The following is a 20,568-nucleotide window of genomic DNA, read 5'->3' on the forward strand; positions in this document are numbered from 1 at the left end:
CCAAAAATGTAGTCGGGTTGAAAGCGATCATTTATCATTTATCATTCTATCATCTGTGCTAATTATATGTGTATTTTAATAAAATTAGAATGCAACCTAAATATCTATATAATTTATATAACTCATTTATTGCACTTACAAAAGAATATTATCTTTCGTGTGAAATGGGAACTAGTGTTTGCAAACCGACGTTGGGGAAGTAAACCGCTGTAGGACCAGGAAAGCCACACCGGGGTCAAACCTATAGGCAAATGTAGCTACTTTATCTAGCCAACATGTCTAGCTTTTCCAGATCTGCCCAGGTAATGTGACTTTCTTTTGTTGTTGTTTACACTGTCATCCTGGTGTTCTTAGTTTCATAGATGCAACAGATACAAATTGCTTATAAGATGTAATGTTAGCTAACGTTAGCTAGCTAGTAAATCCTTGTGGCTGAAATATGTAGTGTGAATATTCAGTGAACGTTAATTGAGTTGTGGGGTCACGTGAATAACACTACATGATAACTAACAAGTAACTAACAAACATATTTATAAGGACGAACTGCGGGTAGGGTATGATCTCGATACATTAACGTAGCCTCACGACACACATTTGGCTTGGTTTTCACAGCAGTGGGCGACCTTTGCGAGGTCCTGGTACTTGATAGACGCCCGCATGCAGCCTCCGGGGAAGATCGCAGTCATGTGCGCCATACGTCTACAAGGGAAGCATAAACCGATCTACCATGCGTTAAGTGAGTAAACACATGTACAAAAACACACAGTCGCACTGAAAGGCATTAAGCAGATTCATTTTATTATTCTGTATCAGCACGTAGCTGGAATAAAGTGAGGCTGAGTCCTTTATCACGGTGGCTCTGCTGAGCATAACCAGCAACGGCCACAGGGGGGCGGTAGAATCAAGGCTTTAATCTACTGCTTTATGAACACAGGGCAGCACGTTGCATATTACAGCTGCAAATCGATCTGAATTATGGCATCCCGCGGTTCCCATAATACGCATTTTATTTATAACTGCTTGCGTATGCTCTAGAGTGCTGAAATTAGGTTAATATTATGCACAGTTATGCAAGATGAAATATGGTCCTCGTGGGTGTATGAGTTTCTCATTCAGCATCGCAGTTCTAATAGCAGTGATGGCTCTTGTAGGAAGCTGGCACCTCGGGTTGGTGCCGCTGAGTGTGTCTGTGTTCAGCTCACTAACAACCGCCAGCTCATTGTGCTCCCTTCCTGCGACCTGCTGAGGGATTTTGATCAAAGACAGCTTCTGGTAGATGAACAAGTAGGAGTTCTAGTCCTTTCCAGAATTATTTAGCTAGGTGTACACACTAAAGAGTCCCAGCTTCACCCATCGGGCTTAGAGAGCTACATTTAGTTTGACACAAGCTAATTAAAAGAAGTCTCTGGAGTTCCATAGGGGTGAGTTAATAAATGCACACTGTGACCTATATAACAGCTAATGAACATTTGATTTAGTTAACACAGACCTTGTTTTTCACCTGTGTTTATCAGCAATGGTTTATTGTGTACATTGACAATTGGGAATGACTCGTGCTTGAAGAAGTTGCTGTCTGCAATAGTAGTTTGTCCTCTAAAGACCAGTGTAGATTCTCCAGTGTAGCAGGCCAACATTTGTTTATTCAGCGACGAGCGAACCTTGAGTTTTGTATGTTGCGTCCTCTCCTCAGGTGATATTGGAGACCATGTGGTGGTCATGAACACCCGACACATAGCTTTCTCTGGGAACAAATGGGAACAAAAAGTCTACTCATCGCACTCAGGGTAAAAGCCTCTCTGTTTTTGCTCTCCTCTCCACACAGAACGTATATCCATTTCCGATTTTTCCTTTTAAATACATAAACCTGCAACATGCCTGTATTGCACCAAGCCTTTCCCCTAGCTTGTGTCTTGTGGCTACTCTTTAAAGCTAAGAGCCTCTGCTTTCCTCACACAGCTATCCGGGTGGATTCAAACAGGTCACGGCAGTGCAGATGCATCAGAAAGACCCCACCGCCGTAAGTATTTCACTCACAAATGAGGTCCTTTCCACATGACCGCTTTCCTGCAGTGAGCAGGTTGTTTATGTCACTCCCTTCAGATTTATGTGGACACCTGAGGAGGGCACTGTGACCATGGTTTCCAGGCTTAAAGCACCCCTGATACCAAAACTGTGATTGACGCAAACCTGCCCATCTTGATTATTCATTTAATTTTTGGCATGTGCCCTGGAGGCAGGTTTTAATCGCCCTGGCTTAAGCTCAGTTTATCTGTTTGAAATGAGCTCCAGTGTGTGTGTTAATGTGTGTGTGTGTGTGTGTGTGTGTGTGTGTGTTTGAGAGAGAGAGAGAGAGAGAGAAAGTGAGAGAGAGAATTATTTATTTATTTATTGCCTCTTTCTTATTATCTGACATTTCACATAGAATCAGTGGTACAATTTCAACAGTCTCCACAAACGCAGCCTTGCAATTTGGATGAGAGAACTCTCTCTTTTGGAAAGTGCGGCTTATTACTGAAATTGTCTCGCCGTTTGAAGTAGTCCAGCCCAACCTGTATGTCTCCTCAAAATAATTTTCCTTTTCAAAGCCAGAGGCTTCTGAAGAGTGATCTCCCAACACCACTGGTCCTGCCTGATGAATGTTGCAGGCTTGCATCTCCTGCTCCCTGCCCGTAGTACAGCTTCACAAGTGCTGTGTGTAATCTGGTCTGTGCGAGTCCGTGTGAGCATTGTCATGCTCCTGTCCTCCTGCACCTCACCCCCACGCCCCACATTTTGTTTAATATAACGTCGGCATGCAAGCTGCTGTACACAGTTCCACCGCTTTAGATCGAGAGCGTCGTGCAATAGCAGTTCTGACTGTGGTATTTGATCGAGGAGAGTCAGAGTTGGCAGCAGTAATCACTGCATATTGCCACAGATATTCATCACATGGAAAATCCCCCATTCAGCTCCGCTTCCTTAAAACATTTGAAAATGAAAAAAGCTCCCGTCCGACCAGAATCTGACTGCAGGTACACCAGGCCCCCTCGTTTGGATTCAAAGCTTCGTCTCGGAGAGGTGATCCCCTGTAATCAGGGCTTGTGCTGCCTGCCCCCCAGACCCCCAACCCCCCAGACCCACCTCTAGAACCCTCCTCAACTGCTTCTCTCTCAGAACAGCGACAGTCTGAGCAGTGACTTATGAAGCAGAGACCATTCAGAGTCCAAACACGCAGGAGCACCTCTGCAGATGAGAGCACCACTGGGCAGAGGCAGGCCGGGTGCTGAGCTCTGACCCAGAAACCCCCCCCTCTCTTCCCCTCTCTGTCGTTCCCCCTCTTTCTTTCTGTGTAGGTGCACACCACACCTTCACACACACACACACACACCCCTGCATTCTGAGCCATTCTCCGTCGTTTAGAAGACAGATGCCCGACCGGGGATGAGTTATTCCAGCCAGTGGGGAGTCTATCAGGGATAATTGTGGATAATGATCAGAGCGAGGCGACACCTTCCTCCGAGCTGAGAGGAGTGATCGCTTACGCAGACAGTGCCTATCCGTCATCTATCCAGCTGGGCGAGAGGGGAGAGAAGAGCAGTGATTCATGGGAAAGAGGGCTCAGATGAGAGAGGCACGGTGTATGTGCCGGGCTCGAGGGCCCAGACCTGTTTTTTGGGGGGGGGGTGGAATAGTCTGTCTGCTTTAGCGCTCACTAAGGTGGACCATGCAAAGTGCTGGCATCCCCATCATCAGCACTTACCTACTTTAATGGATAGAGTGGACTGGAATACAGAAGAGCCGTCTGAACATCTTCGGCATGCTCAAGCATGAGAGAGAGGGAGCAGCTTATGAGCCCCACATTATTCCGGGCATAAACAGTGCCTTTTAGCTTCCTAACTAATGCCAGACTAATGCCAGTAGGCAATAATAACCCTTTTTAAAAGCTTGGCCTTTTGGGCTGTAGGAGTCTCGCTGGTGTGTGGGGTTTTGTATGCTGGTGGATCGCAGCGGGGCGTGTGGAGGTGGACAGTAGGCCCTGCGTGTCACCCTTTCGAGAAGGAACGTGTGTGGCACGCGCCCCTGGGTCCCGCCACACCAGCGCCTCACGCTTCACCCTTCTCCTCCCTCACCCCGTATCCCGCACAGATCATAAAGATGGCCGTGTACGGGATGCTCCCCAAGAACCTCAAGCGGAGGACCATGATGCAGAGGCTACATCTTTTCGCAGATGACGTAAGCCCCTCCCCTACTTGCGTTTCGAGTTTAGTCCTACGCCAGAACATGTCGGCTTCTGAGACAGATTGGTGCTTTTTGTTCCAGAACATGTCACATCCTGTAACAGACCAGTGCTTTACGTCTGGTTGAATCGTCTCGGCTCTATTTTACAGCATTTCCCATTTTGCTCCAGTCACTCAGGGGAAACCGAGGACGCCTGTATTAATTCAACTGTGATCTTTTATTTATTTATTAATTCATAGCACACATGAATCAACACGTCAATTAAACCGCGTTTAAAACGTGTTGGCTACAAGCTCGTTTTCCCCCATGGCAGGTGCTTCCGGATGACGTGTTGCGGAACGTGACCGAGCAGCTGCCGCAGCCGCGCGACATCCCGCGCAAACTCAGCGAGTACACGCAAGAGGAGCGCGACGCCTTCCCCCAGCTCTGGACCCCGTGAGTCACGCCCTTCTGCACGCACCCCGTGACCTCACGGCCACGCGCAGGTCCGGGTGATGCCTCTCTTCTTGCACGCGGCCTCTCACGTTCGCGAGAGATCAGACACGTGGTCTTCGTTACGGCGGGGTTGTTGCGACGGTGTGTTGACCAAGTCTAGTTAGTAAAACATTACGAGCATGCCATGAACAGATGCGGTCTGTGGAGCAGGGGATACGTAAGCAGTGTGGTTGGATTCAGACGGATTAAACGTGATGGCTCAGGGCAGTTTTGAGTTCAAAGCTCGTTCTAGTCGAAGGCATGGCCTGAACACTAGTGCATAAAAACACTGAGTTGAAATCGCAGTGAGACACATTCTTCTCGGGCTCCCACATCCACGAGGCTACGTTGAAGCCAAGCAGACCTGCTTCCAGAAGCGTTTCGCCACTCGGCCTTATGGGAGGTAGCGTTGGGTCACGGTGCAGAACGGGTCCGAACAGCGCGAGTAAATTTAACGGTAGTTTTCTGCATCCTCCGTATAAAAACATCTTAAATAAATCAAAACCAGGGACGCAGTGTGAACTCTCCCGGTCTCTGTTTGTAATGGAAAATCCCGTGTCACTCCGGATTCTCCCACAGCTGCAGGAACGTCGTTCAATGCCCCACAAACTCTTCTGCTCCCCTTCCTGCGCGCGCGGACTCTTTATGAGCGCGCGGCGCTAGATGGCCTCGAAAACACTCCGGCCTTAAATGCTAAGAGCTCCCTTAGCAGAGAATTTGCGATACTCTTTCACTAAATCAGTCCCTAGGTTGTGTTTTTGTTTCTTTTTTTGGGGGGGGGTGTTTTGTTGTTGTTTTCTAAAACGAGCGGAGCGACAGATAAAGATGTAGCGTTTCCCGCCACCTTTATTGGCGCGCGGCGAGGTGGGCTGATGATTTCGTTATCTCAAAAGCCGCGCGCACGCTGAGCAGTGGTGCGTGAGCCGCCGCGAGGCTGCTGTGTTAAATGGTCGCGGCGTAGGACCGGATGAGATTGGGACCTGCTGTAGTCTTGCAGCGCAGGCGAGGCGATACGGAGACAAAAAAGCAAAGAAATGAACGTTAGCAGCGCGCACACGAAGGGGATCTTCATGACGGGCGCGTAGCCGCCCCGTTAACAGCTCGAATTTTCTTCCGCCGGTCGTTTGGTAGGTTCAGTATCGCCTGTGCGATGCGCTACTGTCAGACTGATGAGCTAAGGATATGTAGATGCAGCGGGTGGAGATGAGCTTTGATTTTCAATAAGTCCAGATGATGAATTGGTAGCGTCATTTTTTTTAAATAAAAACACATTTCAGAGACTCCGTGTGCGTTCATCATGCAGATCGTTGGGAAAGTATATTTCAATGCGCTTCAAATGATTGTCCTTATTCTGTATGGTGTCCCCACTGCCCGAGAGCTGCAGAAAAGGCTGAGGAGAGATGCATCTCTTTCTTTCTTTAGTAATTCTCCATTAAGTTTGGGTGCAGTTTTAGGCATGTTTACCAATAATGAAAGTTGTTTGTATTTTTATATTTACCATAAAAGCAACGCTATTAAATATCTACAAAGCTGGCTGAGACAGGTGTTTTGCCTTGGGAGTGTCCCGTTCACTGTCCCCATGGTTGCTGGTCTCCCAGTGGAGTGTTTCTGTATTGCCATTTCTGTATATTGTTTCTGGAATGGGAACCATGTTTGTTATGCCTGTGGGGAAAATAATTAGGCCTCTTTTTTTGCTGCATGATGCATTATTCCAATGTGTGAAAATGATCCATCCAGCCAGGTAATGGTCATGTGTGTGTGTGTGTGTGTGTGTGTGTGTCTATTTAAGCAGTGCAGGATTCACTATAAAATATAGTGTTCAGGATTTCACTATTAAATATTTGATTCATTTATTTTTTTTGCTTCACTAGCGCTTGTAATATTTAGAAACCTTTTTTTAGCCATTTCCCCTGAGCTCTGTGGAGTAACAAGACACAGTATGATATGCATTGTTCTAAATATTCTGGACTCAGAAACCCATAGAATTCTCATATTCTCGCCAAGAGGTTCTTCCATGTATAAGTTGCAGTTCAAGCACAGATTATAGCTTGGCAGACAGTCAAGCACCCGAGAGAGCGACTTTGTTAACAGTACAGAGAGAGTGAAAGCCGGGAACGTTTATCTCCAGCAGTGCCCACACCGCCCGTCCAGCTCTGCTTTCAGAGAATTTCAAGTGCAAGTCTCTGAGGAAGAAAGTGCACAGCATCTTCAGTCTTGAAGTATGGCCGTGCGATATATCGTTTGTTAATCATTATTGTGGTATTGGCCTTTGATCACGATACCCAATATCTGTGCAGTATTTTAAAATGCACAGGAACACATGGACTTCTGATTTGATGAAAAAAATTGTTAACCTCTTCCAACAAATGTAAATACGTAAGCCTAAAAGATCTAGGCCAGACATTGTCCGTCTGACATGGAGGACACACCAGAGGTATCTTCAGCGTAGTGTATTGTGCAGGTTTCAGGCACACCCAAGCTTCATTACAGTGTGGTGTCTGAGTCTGGCCTTCCTTTTAATGCTTTACCAGGGCCCCACGTCCTCAGATCTGTGGTCCTGTAGCCCGCGCTGCTTGGCTGGCGTTATTTTGCGGCCACCGTGCGTCTCCGCGGGAGTCGTGCGGAGCGTGTAATTAAAACACGCCAGCGGGGGGCCGAGATGTTAACGGGATAATGATCTGCAGGTCTGTTCCTGTAATTGAATGGGAGAGAGAGAGGAGGACTGGGGCTCTTTGTGGGTTTGCTGCAACGTCCGCACGGCTACCAAACCACGGCCATATGAAAGCTGGTCCTGACTGTTAACAGCCCACACCCAACACTCACACCCATCACCGTGGCCATGGCGCCGCCGTAATGAACTCTAAATCTAATATTAAAGCAAAACAAAGCTTTCTCATAAATCTAATTCTGCCTGGTGTTTACAGGACATTGAATGGAAAGGCAGCAGGGAAGGGCCTCGGTAGCAAAGTCTGTAAACGCAGACGTGCGTTCGCGAGGGTCCGAGGCCAAGCCTGGAGAGGCCCCAGAGAACACACGGCTTTGGAGCCGCTGACTCCCTAACATGTCGCTGCCACCTTCTTTAAGGAGGACTGTGGTGTTAGTTTAGACCACCTTAAAAGGTTTGAGTTGGACATGAGCTTAATATGATCATCTTGAGCAGCCATATTGTTTCTGTTCCAAAGAAATGTAATGTAATTACAGTGCTTAGAGGAGCAGTAAGCATATGCAGACGTTAGAGGGTTTGGAATGGGACAGTCTTTCTTCTGTGATGTTGGGAACTACCATTAAGGGCCTATTTTTCTTAGTGTGCTGTATGCACTGATGCCTCCTCTATATCAAACATCATCAGTAAGTAAGATGTAACCTCAGATATGAACCACTACCTCTCACATACACATACACACACACTTGCACTCCTCCCAGTCAGGCCCTGATAAAATAAAACATCACTTAAACACAGTTCCACCTCACAGCTTCATCAAACTCTTCCACGCACACACCGGAACGCACGGAGCCTTGAAAGAAACGGCACTTTTATGCAGATCAAACGGCAGGTCCGTGCAGGCTTAGGGGTCGGGTAGGGACAGGAGAGCCGGCGCCGTGTGTAGCTCGGGCCATGCGCCTGCCGTACGGAGTCTCTCATCCTGGCGGAGGCGGTGGGAGTCGGGCCCCCTCCATAAATCCCCGCGCCCCAGACCCGGTCCCAGGCTCTGAGTAAGCTCTGCCTTCACGGCTCATTGAGCTCCGAGCCTTCTCAAGTGCAGGTTTTCATCCTTGCGTCGCTTTTAATGGCGGGCCAAGCTAATGACATCGGGGGTTCACAGCAGGTCTCCGACGTGCTGGTTCTGCCTCTTGCGTCTGCGTTTAACAGTATGGTTTTGTTTTAGTGTCCCCTTAATGAAGGGACAGAGCACCTGTTTATACGTTTCGTTATACTTATTAAAAGACAACCGCATGGCACCCTTGATGGAGGCTGACCCCCCCCCCCCTCAGATGAAGGGCTGGTCTGGAGTCACGTTTTAGATTAATTATTGATCTCACGACTCAAGTAGAATGTCATTGGTTGTGTTCGCTGGACGAAGCACCTTAACGGCCAACTCCAAAATGCTGCTGGTCAATATTGTAGCTTTAGAAGGTCGTATCTGAACGTTCAGAGTAGGGCTGCACGATTAATCGTATTTTTATCGTTATCGCGATGTGAAGTTTCACGATAAACACATCGAAAGAGCCACGATAACTCCTTGAATAACAGCAAACTCAAATTGCGTTATCCTCGTCCAGCAATAGAGGGAGCTATTCGCGCTGCAGACTATGATCACGTGACGTAAGTAGGCAAGAGGCAGAGTGAGGCAGAGTTGCCAGGTTCGCGGTTTTCACGCCAAATTGGGCTTGTTTGAAAATCCAGCCGCGGGTAAAAATTCTGGGGCCGCAGGGTGCGGTTTTTTGGGCTACTTTTGAGTTGGGCTACTGCGGAAGTTACAAGTCAACACTAAGAATCGATCGCGATATAATACTTAATTTGTCTCCATTTCACACTCGCAACCCCCACCCCGTCGACAACTTACACTCGCAGATTTTGTGCGAAAAACTTTTGTAGGACCTGGCAACCCTGGAGTGGGGTGAACACGCTCATCAGACACGCGATTTGGTTTAAGCCTGGTTTACACTTGATGCGGCGCGAGGGTCCGGGAGGCGAAAATAACGTAATCGCGGTGGCTTCGCCCGTGTGCAATTGCCTCGCGCGCTGTCGATTCACGAGGTCGTGCACCTCTCGAATTTTGTAAGTTCGCGCGCGCCGCGTCTCGGCGCAATGAGAACAGTCATGTTTGCAGGGTTCATACACCTATACAAGGTGGAATTCAAGCACTTGTATGTCACTTTCAAGGTCCATTTCAATAATTCCCAGCACGTTATTGAATTAAATATTTATACATATACTCTAAATGATTCGAAATAATTCGCTTTTTTATCACATTATTTAATGTTATTATTTATTTAAAGTTCGCGCGCGCCGCGTCTCGGCGCAATGAGAACAGTCATGTTTGCAGGGTTCATACACCTATACAAGGTGGAATTCAAGCACTTGTATGTCACTTTCAAGGTCCATTTCAATAATTCCCAGCACGTTATTGAATAAAATATTTATACATATACTCTAAATGATTCGAAATAATTCGCTTTTTTATCACATTATTTAATGTTATTATTTATTTAAAGTTCTCGCGCGCCGCGTCTCGGCGCAATGAGAACAGTCATGTTTGCAGGGTTCATACACCTATACAAGGTGGAATTCAAGCACTTGTACGTCACTTTAAAGGTCCATTTCAATAATTCCCAGCACGTTATTGAATTAAATATGTATACATATACTCTAAATGATTCGAAATAATTCGCTTTTTTATCACATTATTTAATGGATATTTATTTTCAAAACGCCCAATCTTAACGTCTTCACGTTCTCTCATGTTTCGTCCTGGAATTACAAGAGGCTCGTATATGTTAACGTAATACAAGAGAATTGTTCAGTCAGACAGATATTTGTTGTGAAACGAAGTAGTTACAATTTCAAGCCTTTTCAAATACTTTAGCCTAAATTCCAGCACTTTTCAAACCTGAAACACAAAGCAACATTAAAATTGGTCAGGTAAAAGTTCATTCCCCTGTATTTGAGGGGTGTTTTTTTATACTACTAGGCCTACATATCGTTTCGGACAACACTGCAAAGAATGTGACACGGCAAGATTAAACGCTTCCGCCGTTCGCGGAGGTTAACGAGGTGTGCGGAGTCGCTCACTCGTGAAAGTATAAACCTAGATTGAATCTATTGTTGAATAAACCTGCAAAATATTTGGAATTATTCTGGATTCATTACACAGTAAAAAACAAAACAAATTAACGTGCTGCTGTTCAGAGAGACACTACATTTCTGTATTTTAATCTTAATTTATCGTGGTTCACATCGATATCGGGATATCCAACAATGTTATCGCACATCGCAATTCTAGTCCATATCGTGCACCCCTAGTTCAGAGGTTGTATTCGATTTAAAGGTTTTAGGATATTTAAAAGCAATGTAGAAGAGAGAGAGAAAAAAACCCTCCATTGTAAATAGCAGCGACAAACGTAATGATTACTGTAGTGGCTGGAGTGGATTTTGAATTCAGTTCAACAGCATGTGTTCTGCCCGTGTGGCTTGAGGAAGAAGAGTGGTCGTCATGGTAGTCCTTGACATGGTTACGAGTGCCGCAGACTAGCGAGTCTGCCGTGAAGCCGATTCTTTTCTCCCCTGGAAGTGGTTCTTCCTGCTGTTCAGATTGGGCCTCAGAACCTGTACTGAAAAGATCATTAGCACACCAACACGTTTTTACAAGCTTGAAAGCTTCATCTTCTTGTTGAGTGAATACGTTCTCATCTGTAAAAGAGGACGACCTCGTTTTCTTTCAGAAGACATACTTGACTGCACATTTTCAAGATCTTGAAATTTAGAACTAAAGTCTGCATTAACTGAACTCCATAGCCATGCTGCATTTCACAGCACTGTGAGTCCTGACCACAACACACTGCTTGAACCATCGACTGAAGGCTGTTGTACATGATGGACGACGCTTAAAATTATGTGTCAAGTATTCAAATATAGCTTAAAACACTACTGTAGCCACATTCAAGTAGCATGTGGACAGCTTCCAGAGATGCTTGTCAGTTAATGGTTCAGGTGAATTCCTACACTGTGTTTGTTTCAGGGAGTTGTCATAGTAATCCCTATAACTAGGAGAGTGAATATTCTCCTGACAAAGCAAGCATTGTCGGGCCATTGACGGCCATTATGTATGTGAGATGCTAGAGTAATTTTAGGTTTTAAGTAATGTACCCTGTCTGACACACTACCTAAAGGCCATTGCTTTCATGTTCGTAATTTGCACTGTCTGCTTTAGTACACAGGGTGTTTTGACTGCTCACTGAATGGGGTATTTTCTTTGTGTACGCTTTTGCCATTTAAAGGCTTGTTGATGGTTTGCCCCAGGTGGAATGCACATCGACAGACTTTATCATAGTTTGTCATGCTGAATTAATTGTCACACATTGTTAATTATGATTAATGCCAATCTTGTAGCAGCAGGAATTTCATATTTTATAATTTATATGGACAACACAGACCAATGCAGAGGGACTAGAATACTTCTGGGTGGTTAGTTGTGGGGGTTGTTGGAGTTTGATGTGAAGATAACCTCCACATTGTTTCCTAGTCACTGAAATGTGTGGGTGTGTATATTCTTTCCCCACAGGCCGGAGGACTACAGGATGAAGTGACCTCTTCACCGTGTGAATATCGGTCAAGCGTCCGTGACTGCTGCAGTTCAATTGTGTGTGTGTGTGTGTTTTTTGAGTGTTGTTCATTTGAAATAAATGTCTTAAAAGAAAAGGTCGCTTTATCAAAGATTTCTGTAACACTTGATGCTGTGTGCACATCCGATCATCTGTTTAGCCGTGGTCTTGGGCTTTTGGGTGCGCTGTTAATTCAGCAAAGCCTGAATGTAGTATTAAGAGTGCAGATTCTTTGGCCAGTGCCTTTTGCCACAAATGGCTTTCACAGGCCTGTCTGAAGCCTGACCCCCTTCTAAATCAAGCTGGGCTCAGCTTCTGTTGGCCTCATGCATGTGTATGTGGGCCTCGTGTAATGCCACTTTCCTCTTTTGAAGTGTACTAAACACTCAGGAAAAATGTTCTGCTGGTTATAGTCATAAAATGCCTGGGTTCACTGCAGTCTGCTCGGTGAGGGTCAACAAGTCTGTGCGGCCGTTCTGAGCCGCAGCCACAGACGGATGTTTACGCCATCTGAAGTGCCTGCTTTAAAGCCCGATACATGTACACGAGAGCCATCTTCTGTGTCTGCGGTAATATCTTCTGTGTCTGTGGTAATGACTTCTCGTGTCTAAGCTGTCGGGTTTTGCTGACTGCTTTAGGGGCTTTTAATCGTCAGAACATGAAACGCCAACAAAGATCACTCAACACATCACTCTCATCATACAGTTTTTATTGGTTACAAAAGAAAGTAAAAATAAATTATTTTTCTGATTCAAAGGTTTGGTAGTGAGCCTTTCTGCTGGCACCTCGCTCAACACAAGGTTGGAGTCATTCTAAAATGACCAGTAGACCATAGGCCTAACTATTCCACACTCTTCCACAGTGACTAGGCCCATAAGACAACCACATACACAAAGAGAGACTGGAAATGACTTTACAAAATCTGAGCTCATGTATTTAAAAAACAAAAGAAAGCAAAACAGTTCCAGAGCCCTTACTGAATCTCCACATACTGCATGACATGCATCCTTACAAGACCAAATCCACAGGAAATTCACATCTTGGACAATATGGGTTATGGATGGTTTTTTTTAGATGAATACCAGAGGCGATGCTAGATTTGGTTGAATAAATTCCCAATTGCAATATTGGTATTGTGAAGGATTCATATTTCTATAAATAAACTCAAGTGAAGCTTTACTGGAGGTATTTTCTTCCAAATAAACCTAAAAGGCCAATTTTGTGGAAACGGATTTCGAAGCATGGGCAACATGGAAGCACTAAAATTCAATCTCTATAAAAACAGTTACACAAACTGTACAAATGCAGCCTACTGCAATGCTGTTTCCTCCAAAGATGCTGACTACACCAAATACAAAACCGATGCTTTCTTTGAGTGTTCCTGCGGTCTCAAATGACTACATGCAATTTCACAAAGAAAATGAAACTTGTTGAAGGTATTCGGGCATAGTTTGGATTTCCTGTTATTCCCCCACCCCCAGATCAGGCACTTCCGAGATCCCTCGGTTAACCCTAACCTACAGGAGGCTGCTCCGTAAGGACAGGTGTGTGTTTGGGCGGGGCTAGGAGCGCGTGAATGCGGCCCCGCCCCTGTGCTGTGCTCCGAGTTCCGCTCTTCTCCGTCAGGCTGCGGGTGTAGCGGTGCATGCTCGCCGACCTCATCGCGGCTCCGGGGTGGGCGGGGCCAAGCTGGGGCGGGTCATGATAGCTGGGCTGTTGGTACTGGGAAGGGTAGGCGCGGTATCCGTCGTACGGGTCCTCTTCTTCCCCCTCTTCGTCGTTATTGTTAGCGGGCCCGTAATTTTGGTAGGGGCTGGGAGGTAATTGTTGTACTAGGGGAACACAGGGTTATCGGTTTGGTCAACGGCGTTCCCGTCTTTGCCTTTTCACCACCACCGCGCGAGTAGCCGTCGTGTTAGCGTGAGAGGGAGGGGGCAGAGAGAGAAAGGCCCAGCGTTAGTGCAGACAGGAAGCAGAATTGTGAGCGACCGTTTTAGAGACCGGCTGAGATACAGGCTTTCTAGAACAATTCATCACACAGAGAGAGAGAGAGGGACAGCACAGAAGACCAATACAGAGAAGATCAGCCAAGCTGAGGTGGCTTAGAATGAGCTATTTGTGTTTAGACACTAGCGAGAGAGTTAAAGAGGGCTTCACTGCACTGTGGTGGTGAGAGTTCAGGAGGGGGAGAATATGATAACGTGACATGGAAACGGCGGGTTGGGGGCTGGGAACGCGTCCTCCATTTAGACACCTTCTTGTTGCCAGAGGAGGAAAGAGTGAGCGGAAGGATAATGGGGGAGGGAGGGCAGCAGGCTGAGAGAACGCTCCTCAGTAGTCATTCTCATACTGCTCTCGGCCTGCCATGAGGACGGGGATCCCGGGAAGGAGAGGAGAGAGAAACCACGTAAGAAAAAGATCCAAACGGACCTGTTCAGCAGCACCGAGCAGCACCCCGTCCCTCACGCCCGCCCCCGCCTCTCTGCTATCAGCATCTACAGCCACCACTCTCACATCTGAGTGAAACTTACATGACCTTATATAAGGGACGTTACATATAAGTACAGATAGTCACTTTATTCCTTTACATTTCCTGCTTTGTTTAATCTTTATGTAAACTATGATACACAGATTGCTTATATGTTACAGAGATTAATGGTATAACACACTAGCAGCTGCTAACACTACATAAGGGTTGTATTGGTTTTACATGTCTAATTTCTGGTGCTGCAGGGCATTACAGTCAAGGAGCAATCCCTCTGATTCTCATTAACATTACCGGCATCAGGGTACACATAAAATTCTCACTAGGCTCACCGTAAAACTTCTATAGCATTTTCCCTCATTGAATTTATGTGGACAATTATGTGGGCAGTTATGGTTAGGGCTATAGTCTCAGCTAGATAGGTTGGGTCTGACGGGCAGCACCAGACCGGGGACGTCTCCGTATGTCAAAATGATACATAAAAGAAAATGGCTGTGTTTGTGAAGGATGTTACAGAAACACTGCAAATGTACACGTGTTCGGTACATAAAGATGCGGGGCGGCCTGAGATAGCCGCAAATAGATTTTTGGCATAACCCCAACCTAGCATGGGAAATAGGATTCTCAGCTGTTTCAGAGAATAACCCTGTCGTGTTGCTCTTGGGTGTAGCTGCAATAGGTTGGCACGGTGGCAGAGGAGAATGGTTGAATACCCATCATGCATTAAATGACTAGCCAACAGATTGGCAACCTGGAGGAGAGGAAACGGCCCCGCTGCTTTACCTCCAATGTTATAGCCCAAGCAGGCGTTCTGGTCGCAGTATCCGGGTTGTCCAGCAGGCCCGGTGCTGCCAGGGTTTCCAGGGCGACCTGAAGTGCCCTGGACGCCCGGCCTTCCCGGTGGCCCCTGGCTGCCCGTCCGGCCCTCCCCCGGAGCCCCTGTGGAGACACAGATGAGACGTGAGCGCAACGCGCCCACCGAGCCGATCTCCGCATCGCTGGCCCGTGCCTGGCTTGTTTGTTTGTTTACAAATGGCTCTAGTGAAAAGAACTGTGAAAAGACACTTGTTGCACATCTGCGTTTTTGTCCTTGCTGTCGGGGGGCTTTGGGCTCACACCAGACTACACCCGTCCACTACACCCGTCCCCGATTGTTGTTTGTTCTCTCACATCTCGTGAGCTTCTGTGAGCTTCGTCGTACTGATGAAATGGTATTGATTAGAATGCAGGCGGATGCAGGTCTTGTGATGACAGTTCTCAAGATGTACTTGACAGCCTCACAACTTAAATCGATTTCAAAAAATTCTCCCTCTCCCAAGTACTGTCGATATATTTGGTTGATATTCTAGACAGGAATTGGAGAAACTAAAACAAGATTCCCAATGTATTTATGCACATAAATAGGTGAAATCAGTTTGGTCACAGTTGCCTTTGACAGAGAACATGTTATAAAGGACATTTCTTAATTTCATGCCATATGCACTAAGTAGATCTCTCACATGGCTTGCAACAGAAGGTTTATAGCCTTTTTATTGAGCTTCGTGACAGTGTGATTTCTTATGGCCCTTACAGAAGTATCTGTTTAAATGAAAGTGATCCTGCTCCACTGTTCTCATACATGAAAACCTGGACAATGCAAGGACAATGTCTGACAAAAATCTCAGCTGACATGTTCAAGTGTCTGTTTCAGAGATCAGATCGAACTACCATTCGCACAAGCGTAGATAACGTCTGCAGAAGCCAGGGTGGATAAGAATGCCATCAGGCCCTTACCTGGGGGTCCTGAGGGACCTCGAGGGCCCTGTGTGCCCACCCCTGCACTGCCCTTCTCTCCCTTCTCTCCTGGGGGCCCTGGAAAGAGAGAGAGGAAGAAAAAAAGATAATAAACGGAGACCAAGCGAAAGCATCTGCCGACGCCTCTCTCTCTCTCTCTCTCTGGCACGGTGAACCTATTCCACACTGCTGGCTCCTCTCCCTGCTAGGGGAAAACAGCAGAGGGATAGAGATAGCAGACCAGTCCGAGACCGGCCTAACACGCAGCCCTGCACCGACGGCCTGCCAGCTGCCAGACGTCTGCGGGGGAAACAGCCCGAGCGTCTGCCCCGCGGCTCGGCTCCCGACACTGACCTGACAGAGGTGTGAGCGGACGAGAGGTTCACGGCCTCCGCGGACGTGCGGTTCGCTTTGTAAATATAGACGCCAGAAACAAAGCAGAGGGTTCCAAAGAATGTTCTGATTCTGAATACACTACTGCATGAAAGACAGCAGAACTTCATAGAAAAACAGTGACTGCAGCCCTGGGAAGGTATTAATAGTTATTTGCTGCTCCCTCACCAAAGGCATACTGTGACATATCAAACTAAGCAGGAATATGAGCCTTTTATTAGAGACCTCTGCTTGACCGTATCTTAACAGCTCTCTTTCCTATTGGCAGAGAGGTCTTCATTACCTCTGACCAGTGCTGGCAATTAATCTGACCCTGATTACCGCTCTCATAATGATAGCCTAACACACACACACACACACACCTACTCCCCCAAACCATCTCTCGTTAGCAGACCTCGTTAGCCTTCCCTGCCAGGTCACGGAGCGATTAAGATCGCTACATCAGGGTCAGGTTTGGAAGCGTCCTGCTGTTTGGGTGTGTAAACGTGGAAACGGCAAACAGCAGCTGTGGGACTTTCCGTGTCTCTTTTCTTCGCGTGTCTCCGTGACGTTGTCATGATGGAACTTATATATGACAGTCTAGCAGCACAACATCGCATAAATATTTCATGAGTGTGCAAATGAACGCCTTTCGCCAGATGACTTCAAGAACGAGTAAATGAGAAATCAACCGCGTGTGAATTTTAAATGAAAGTGCCGGTGAAGCATCGCTGGAAGAACCCAGCCGATCAGCATCGGCGCTCCAGCGTGAACCCTGGTCCACCGCAGGTTCTGCCGTCTCCTCACCCCTCTCTCCTGGACGGCCATGCAGCCCGCCGGGTCCAGGGAAGCCGGCTCTGCCCGGTGGCCCCTGCTCCCCCTGTGGTCCCGCGGGGCCCTGGCGGCCGGGTTCTCCGGGAGGGCCCGGGACGGTGCGTACTGACACAGAGTGGGTGGGGATCTGGTTCAGGATGGAATTATAGCGAGACAAGTGGCCTGAGGAGAACAGAGACGAAGCAGACAGAATTATGAATTATGAAGGGCGGCAATGTTGGCAGCAAAAAATATTGTTTGAAATCACACACATATTGTGTATATATTGGGTTTGGGTTTGAGTCTCAGTTGTTCAATTTGCCAACCACAGCCTGTACTTGCGCTACAGACATGAGTTTAACTCTGGAGAGCCAGCAGGGCTTATGGATGTTAAACTCTCCCAAGCACAGTGAGGCTCTTTCCTTGCATGAAGGTGTGTGCAGACCCCCCCCAAACTGCTTGTGCCAACACAATGAAGCGTACTCACTCTGAATGAGCTGTTCACACACTTGTCGTGCTATGGAACGGACAACCGCCTGGGACTGAACGTCACCCTTCCAAAACAAACAAAAGAGGTAGATCAAATCAGACCACAGAGTGGCTGGTGTGCTTCTGTCAACACACACACACACACATGCATGCACACACACACTGCTTTTATTCTTCATTTCTGGAGCAGCTAATAACCTGTGTTTGAAGTCTAATTTAACATGGACTGGGTGCTCATTTTCTCCTGTTCAGCTCCACAGTAGAGGAGTGCAAGTGCATCGCAGAGAAGCACTGAACACACTCTCTCCGTCTGACACTTGGACCTGCAGTTCAACCTTCAAGGGCTCTGGAGTGTTAACCATAATGATTGAAGATTAGAACGAGTGTGCTGCTGTGTGTGTGTGAGTGTGTGTGTTAGAGAGTGGCTTTGGCAGTGGCTGTGATTTCTATCAAGAGGCCTGTCAGTGGGGCCCTTAATCCCACTGCTAATACCCACCATTACGTGTGAGGGCCACAGCCTGTGCCAGACGCTAATCTAAACTCCTCCAAAGTTTAGGCCAGAGATCAGACTCACCCTCTCTCCTCGCTCGCCCTTGGTGCCCGGAGGGCCCTGCCAGAGAGAGGAGGAGAGAGACGTGTGTGAGGAGGGGGCTGGGAGGAGAGAGGAGGACAGGTGTGGGTGAGGAAGACACTGGGAGGAGAGAGGAGAGAGGTGTGTGTGAGGAGGGGACTGGGAGGAGAGAGGAGGAGAGAGGTGTGTGTGTGAGGAGGGGGCTGGGAGGAGCGCGTGCTCGCTGGGCGGTCGGCGTGAGGCGCACACGCGTTCGGGGCCTGTGCTCGACGGACAGAGGCAGCAGTGGTGGGAGGGGTGGCTCTCTCAGTCGTGCAGGAAGAGGGGTCGTTCTGAGGGGATTATGACTTAATAGACTGTGGACGTGGCCCCTGGGCCGCAACATAAAGTGGACGCATGACTGAGGCAGCGCACTGGGGAGCAGAGAGAGCTCAGAGAGACGCTGGGGCCACTAAATCAACCCGATGTCATAAACCAGTTGGAGAAGGGACTGGGACTCATCTGGACGAGGTTGGGGAGACACGGTTTCACACACACACTCGAGAGAGCCAGAGAGCTCACACAAGAGCGAGCCAAAATGTTTGTATCATTGTTTTATTCTTATATTGCACGTGCACACACATGTGTGAGACGAGATATATTACGCATGGGGTCAAATATCCAAGAGAAAGCATGATTTTGTGTGTGTGTGTGTGTGTGTGTTTGCTCAAGCCGGAGATCCAACCCCACGCTGGTTCTGACGCCGTCCCCTCTTAGTGGCGTCTGTCCTGGGCTCTGGAGATGCTGTGCTGGGTGTAGAGGGAGCAGGAGGCCTGCAGTGCCCTCACAAACAAACATCCTCGCAAAACAAACACTGCACGGCAGGTTTGTCCCTCACTCACCGTCATGTAAACAGGTAATGGAGATTGACAGCGAACCACCCGGTCCATTGTCTGCCCCTCACCCGATAACGAGAGGCAGCTATCAGTTCCTGTGGGAGCAATTGCTAAGGTTCTCACGGGCGTAGCCAGGGCGGGGAGGCAGCTGAGGGTGGAGCCTGCTGAGGGTGGAGCCTGCTGCAGGGTGGAGCCTGCTGAGGGTGGAGCCTGCTGCAGGGTGGAGCCTGCTGCAGGGTGGAGCCTGCTGAGGGTGGAGCCTGCTGCAGGGCCAAAACGCTGCTAGTCTCCTGTTCGCTGAATACTATAATAGATACTATAAGGGGAGTCACTTGGGGTGGCCTTTGATGTCTTGCAGTGGGTGTGCAGGTCTGGCCGCTGGTCTATGCCACTAAACGCACATGAAGACTGAGGCTGGTCGACAGAAAGCTGAGCCCCACAGGGCTCGTCTGCCCATTAACTAGTCTGCCCGTTAACCCGTCTGCCCATTAACCCGTCTGCCCGTTAACTAGTCTGCCCGTTAACCCGCCTGCCCGTCTTCTCGGGTTCAGCCCCCATTGGTTTACAGTGGTAGTTTCCCTCTCATCTGCTGTGGGTGGTCCGCATGTCTCGCAGGAGCTGCCCAGGGGGTGACTCAGTGGTGGGAGAGGGGGAGAGAGGGAGAGAGGGAGAGCGGGATAGAGGGAGAGCAGGAGAGGGGGAGAGCGGGATAGAGGTAGAGAGAGGGAGAGAGAGGGATAGAGGGAGAGCGGTCCCAGACTGGGTGCAGTCACGTGTCTGCAGCACACCCTGCTCATCTGGACTGGGGAGGTTGTACTCACAGCATGAGCTGAATAGGTGAGCAGGGATGACATGGAGCTTTGTGCAAGTATTACATTGTGCATCTCATCCAGCCTTGTGCAATATATTTTACATACTATCCAGACAGATACCACTGAATCTAAAAGTTCAATATAATATACTAAGAAGCACAAAGTAATACTATGGAAATATATACATTGAACATTCTGTATCATCCAGGTGAAACGGACTATGATTGCTGCTCTGACACTCACAGTGAGTCCCTGATCACCCTGTGGTCCTGGTGATCCACTGGGTCCTGGAGGCCCAGGAGTGCCTGGAGTCCCCTGTGATATTCACACACACACACACACACACACACACACACACACACA

General features: G+C 47.9%; 2 protein-coding genes across 8 annotated transcripts in view; one reads left to right on the plus strand and one right to left on the minus strand.

Moving 5' to 3' along the window:
- The first annotated feature begins 166 nt into the window (after nucleotides 1-166).
- mrpl13 (mitochondrial ribosomal protein L13) lies at nucleotides 167-12,112 on the plus strand. 2 transcript variants are annotated; one of them, XM_076970805.1, is made up of 7 exons: nucleotides 167-302; nucleotides 613-736; nucleotides 1,691-1,784; nucleotides 1,957-2,017; nucleotides 4,126-4,212; nucleotides 4,532-4,653; nucleotides 11,976-12,112. In XM_076970805.1, exons 1-7 carry the CDS (start codon nucleotides 276-278, stop codon nucleotides 11,998-12,000), a joined length of 540 nt encoding a protein of 179 aa, XP_076826920.1. In that variant the 5' UTR covers nucleotides 167-275; the 3' UTR covers nucleotides 12,001-12,112. The 2 variants fall into 2 exon arrangements, with proteins under 2 accessions (XP_076826920.1, XP_076826921.1); XM_076970806.1 differs by having other exon boundaries at nucleotides 206-302; nucleotides 616-736.
- Nucleotides 12,113-12,707: 595 nt separating this feature from the next.
- col14a1a (collagen, type XIV, alpha 1a) overlaps nucleotides 12,708-20,568 on the minus strand; it is a 78,812-nt gene continuing 70,951 nt past the window's right edge. For 4 of the 6 annotated variants that reach the window (XM_076970801.1, XM_076970802.1, XM_076970800.1 and 1 more), the window contains exons 42-48: nucleotides 20,449-20,520; nucleotides 18,522-18,557; nucleotides 17,946-18,012; nucleotides 17,453-17,641; nucleotides 16,274-16,351; nucleotides 15,284-15,439; nucleotides 13,700-13,897 (exon numbers count right to left, since the gene is read on the minus strand). In XM_076970801.1, the coding sequence (XP_076826916.1) occupies nucleotides 13,848-13,897; nucleotides 15,284-15,439; nucleotides 16,274-16,351; nucleotides 17,453-17,641; nucleotides 17,946-18,012; nucleotides 18,522-18,557; nucleotides 20,449-20,520 (648 nt within the window). In that variant the 3' untranslated portion in view covers nucleotides 13,700-13,847. Of the gene's footprint in view, nucleotides 14,376-15,283; nucleotides 15,440-16,273; nucleotides 16,352-17,452; nucleotides 17,642-17,945; nucleotides 18,013-18,521; nucleotides 18,558-20,448; nucleotides 20,521-20,568 lie in introns of all 6 variants that reach the window. The other 2 variants (XM_076970804.1, XM_076970803.1) reach the window with 2 other exon arrangements.

The sequence above is a fragment of the Brachyhypopomus gauderio genome, chromosome 13 (assembly GCF_052324685.1).
Source record: "Brachyhypopomus gauderio isolate BG-103 chromosome 13, BGAUD_0.2, whole genome shotgun sequence".
NCBI lineage: Eukaryota > Metazoa > Chordata > Actinopteri > Gymnotiformes > Hypopomidae > Brachyhypopomus > Brachyhypopomus gauderio.

What these genes read in the sequence shown, in the direction of transcription:
- mrpl13 (XM_076970805.1), top strand. Translation starts at nt 276, where the DNA reads ATGTCTAGCTTTTCCAGATCTGCCCAG. An exon ending in GCTTTTCCAGATCTGCCCAG is followed by an intron (nt 303 to 612) that starts GTAATGTGACTT and finishes TGGTTTTCACAG; the next exon opens with CAGTGGGCGACCTTTGCGAG. An exon ending in ACCGATCTACCATGCGTTAA is followed by an intron (nt 737 to 1,690) that starts GTGAGTAAACAC and finishes TCCTCTCCTCAG; the next exon opens with GTGATATTGGAGACCATGTG.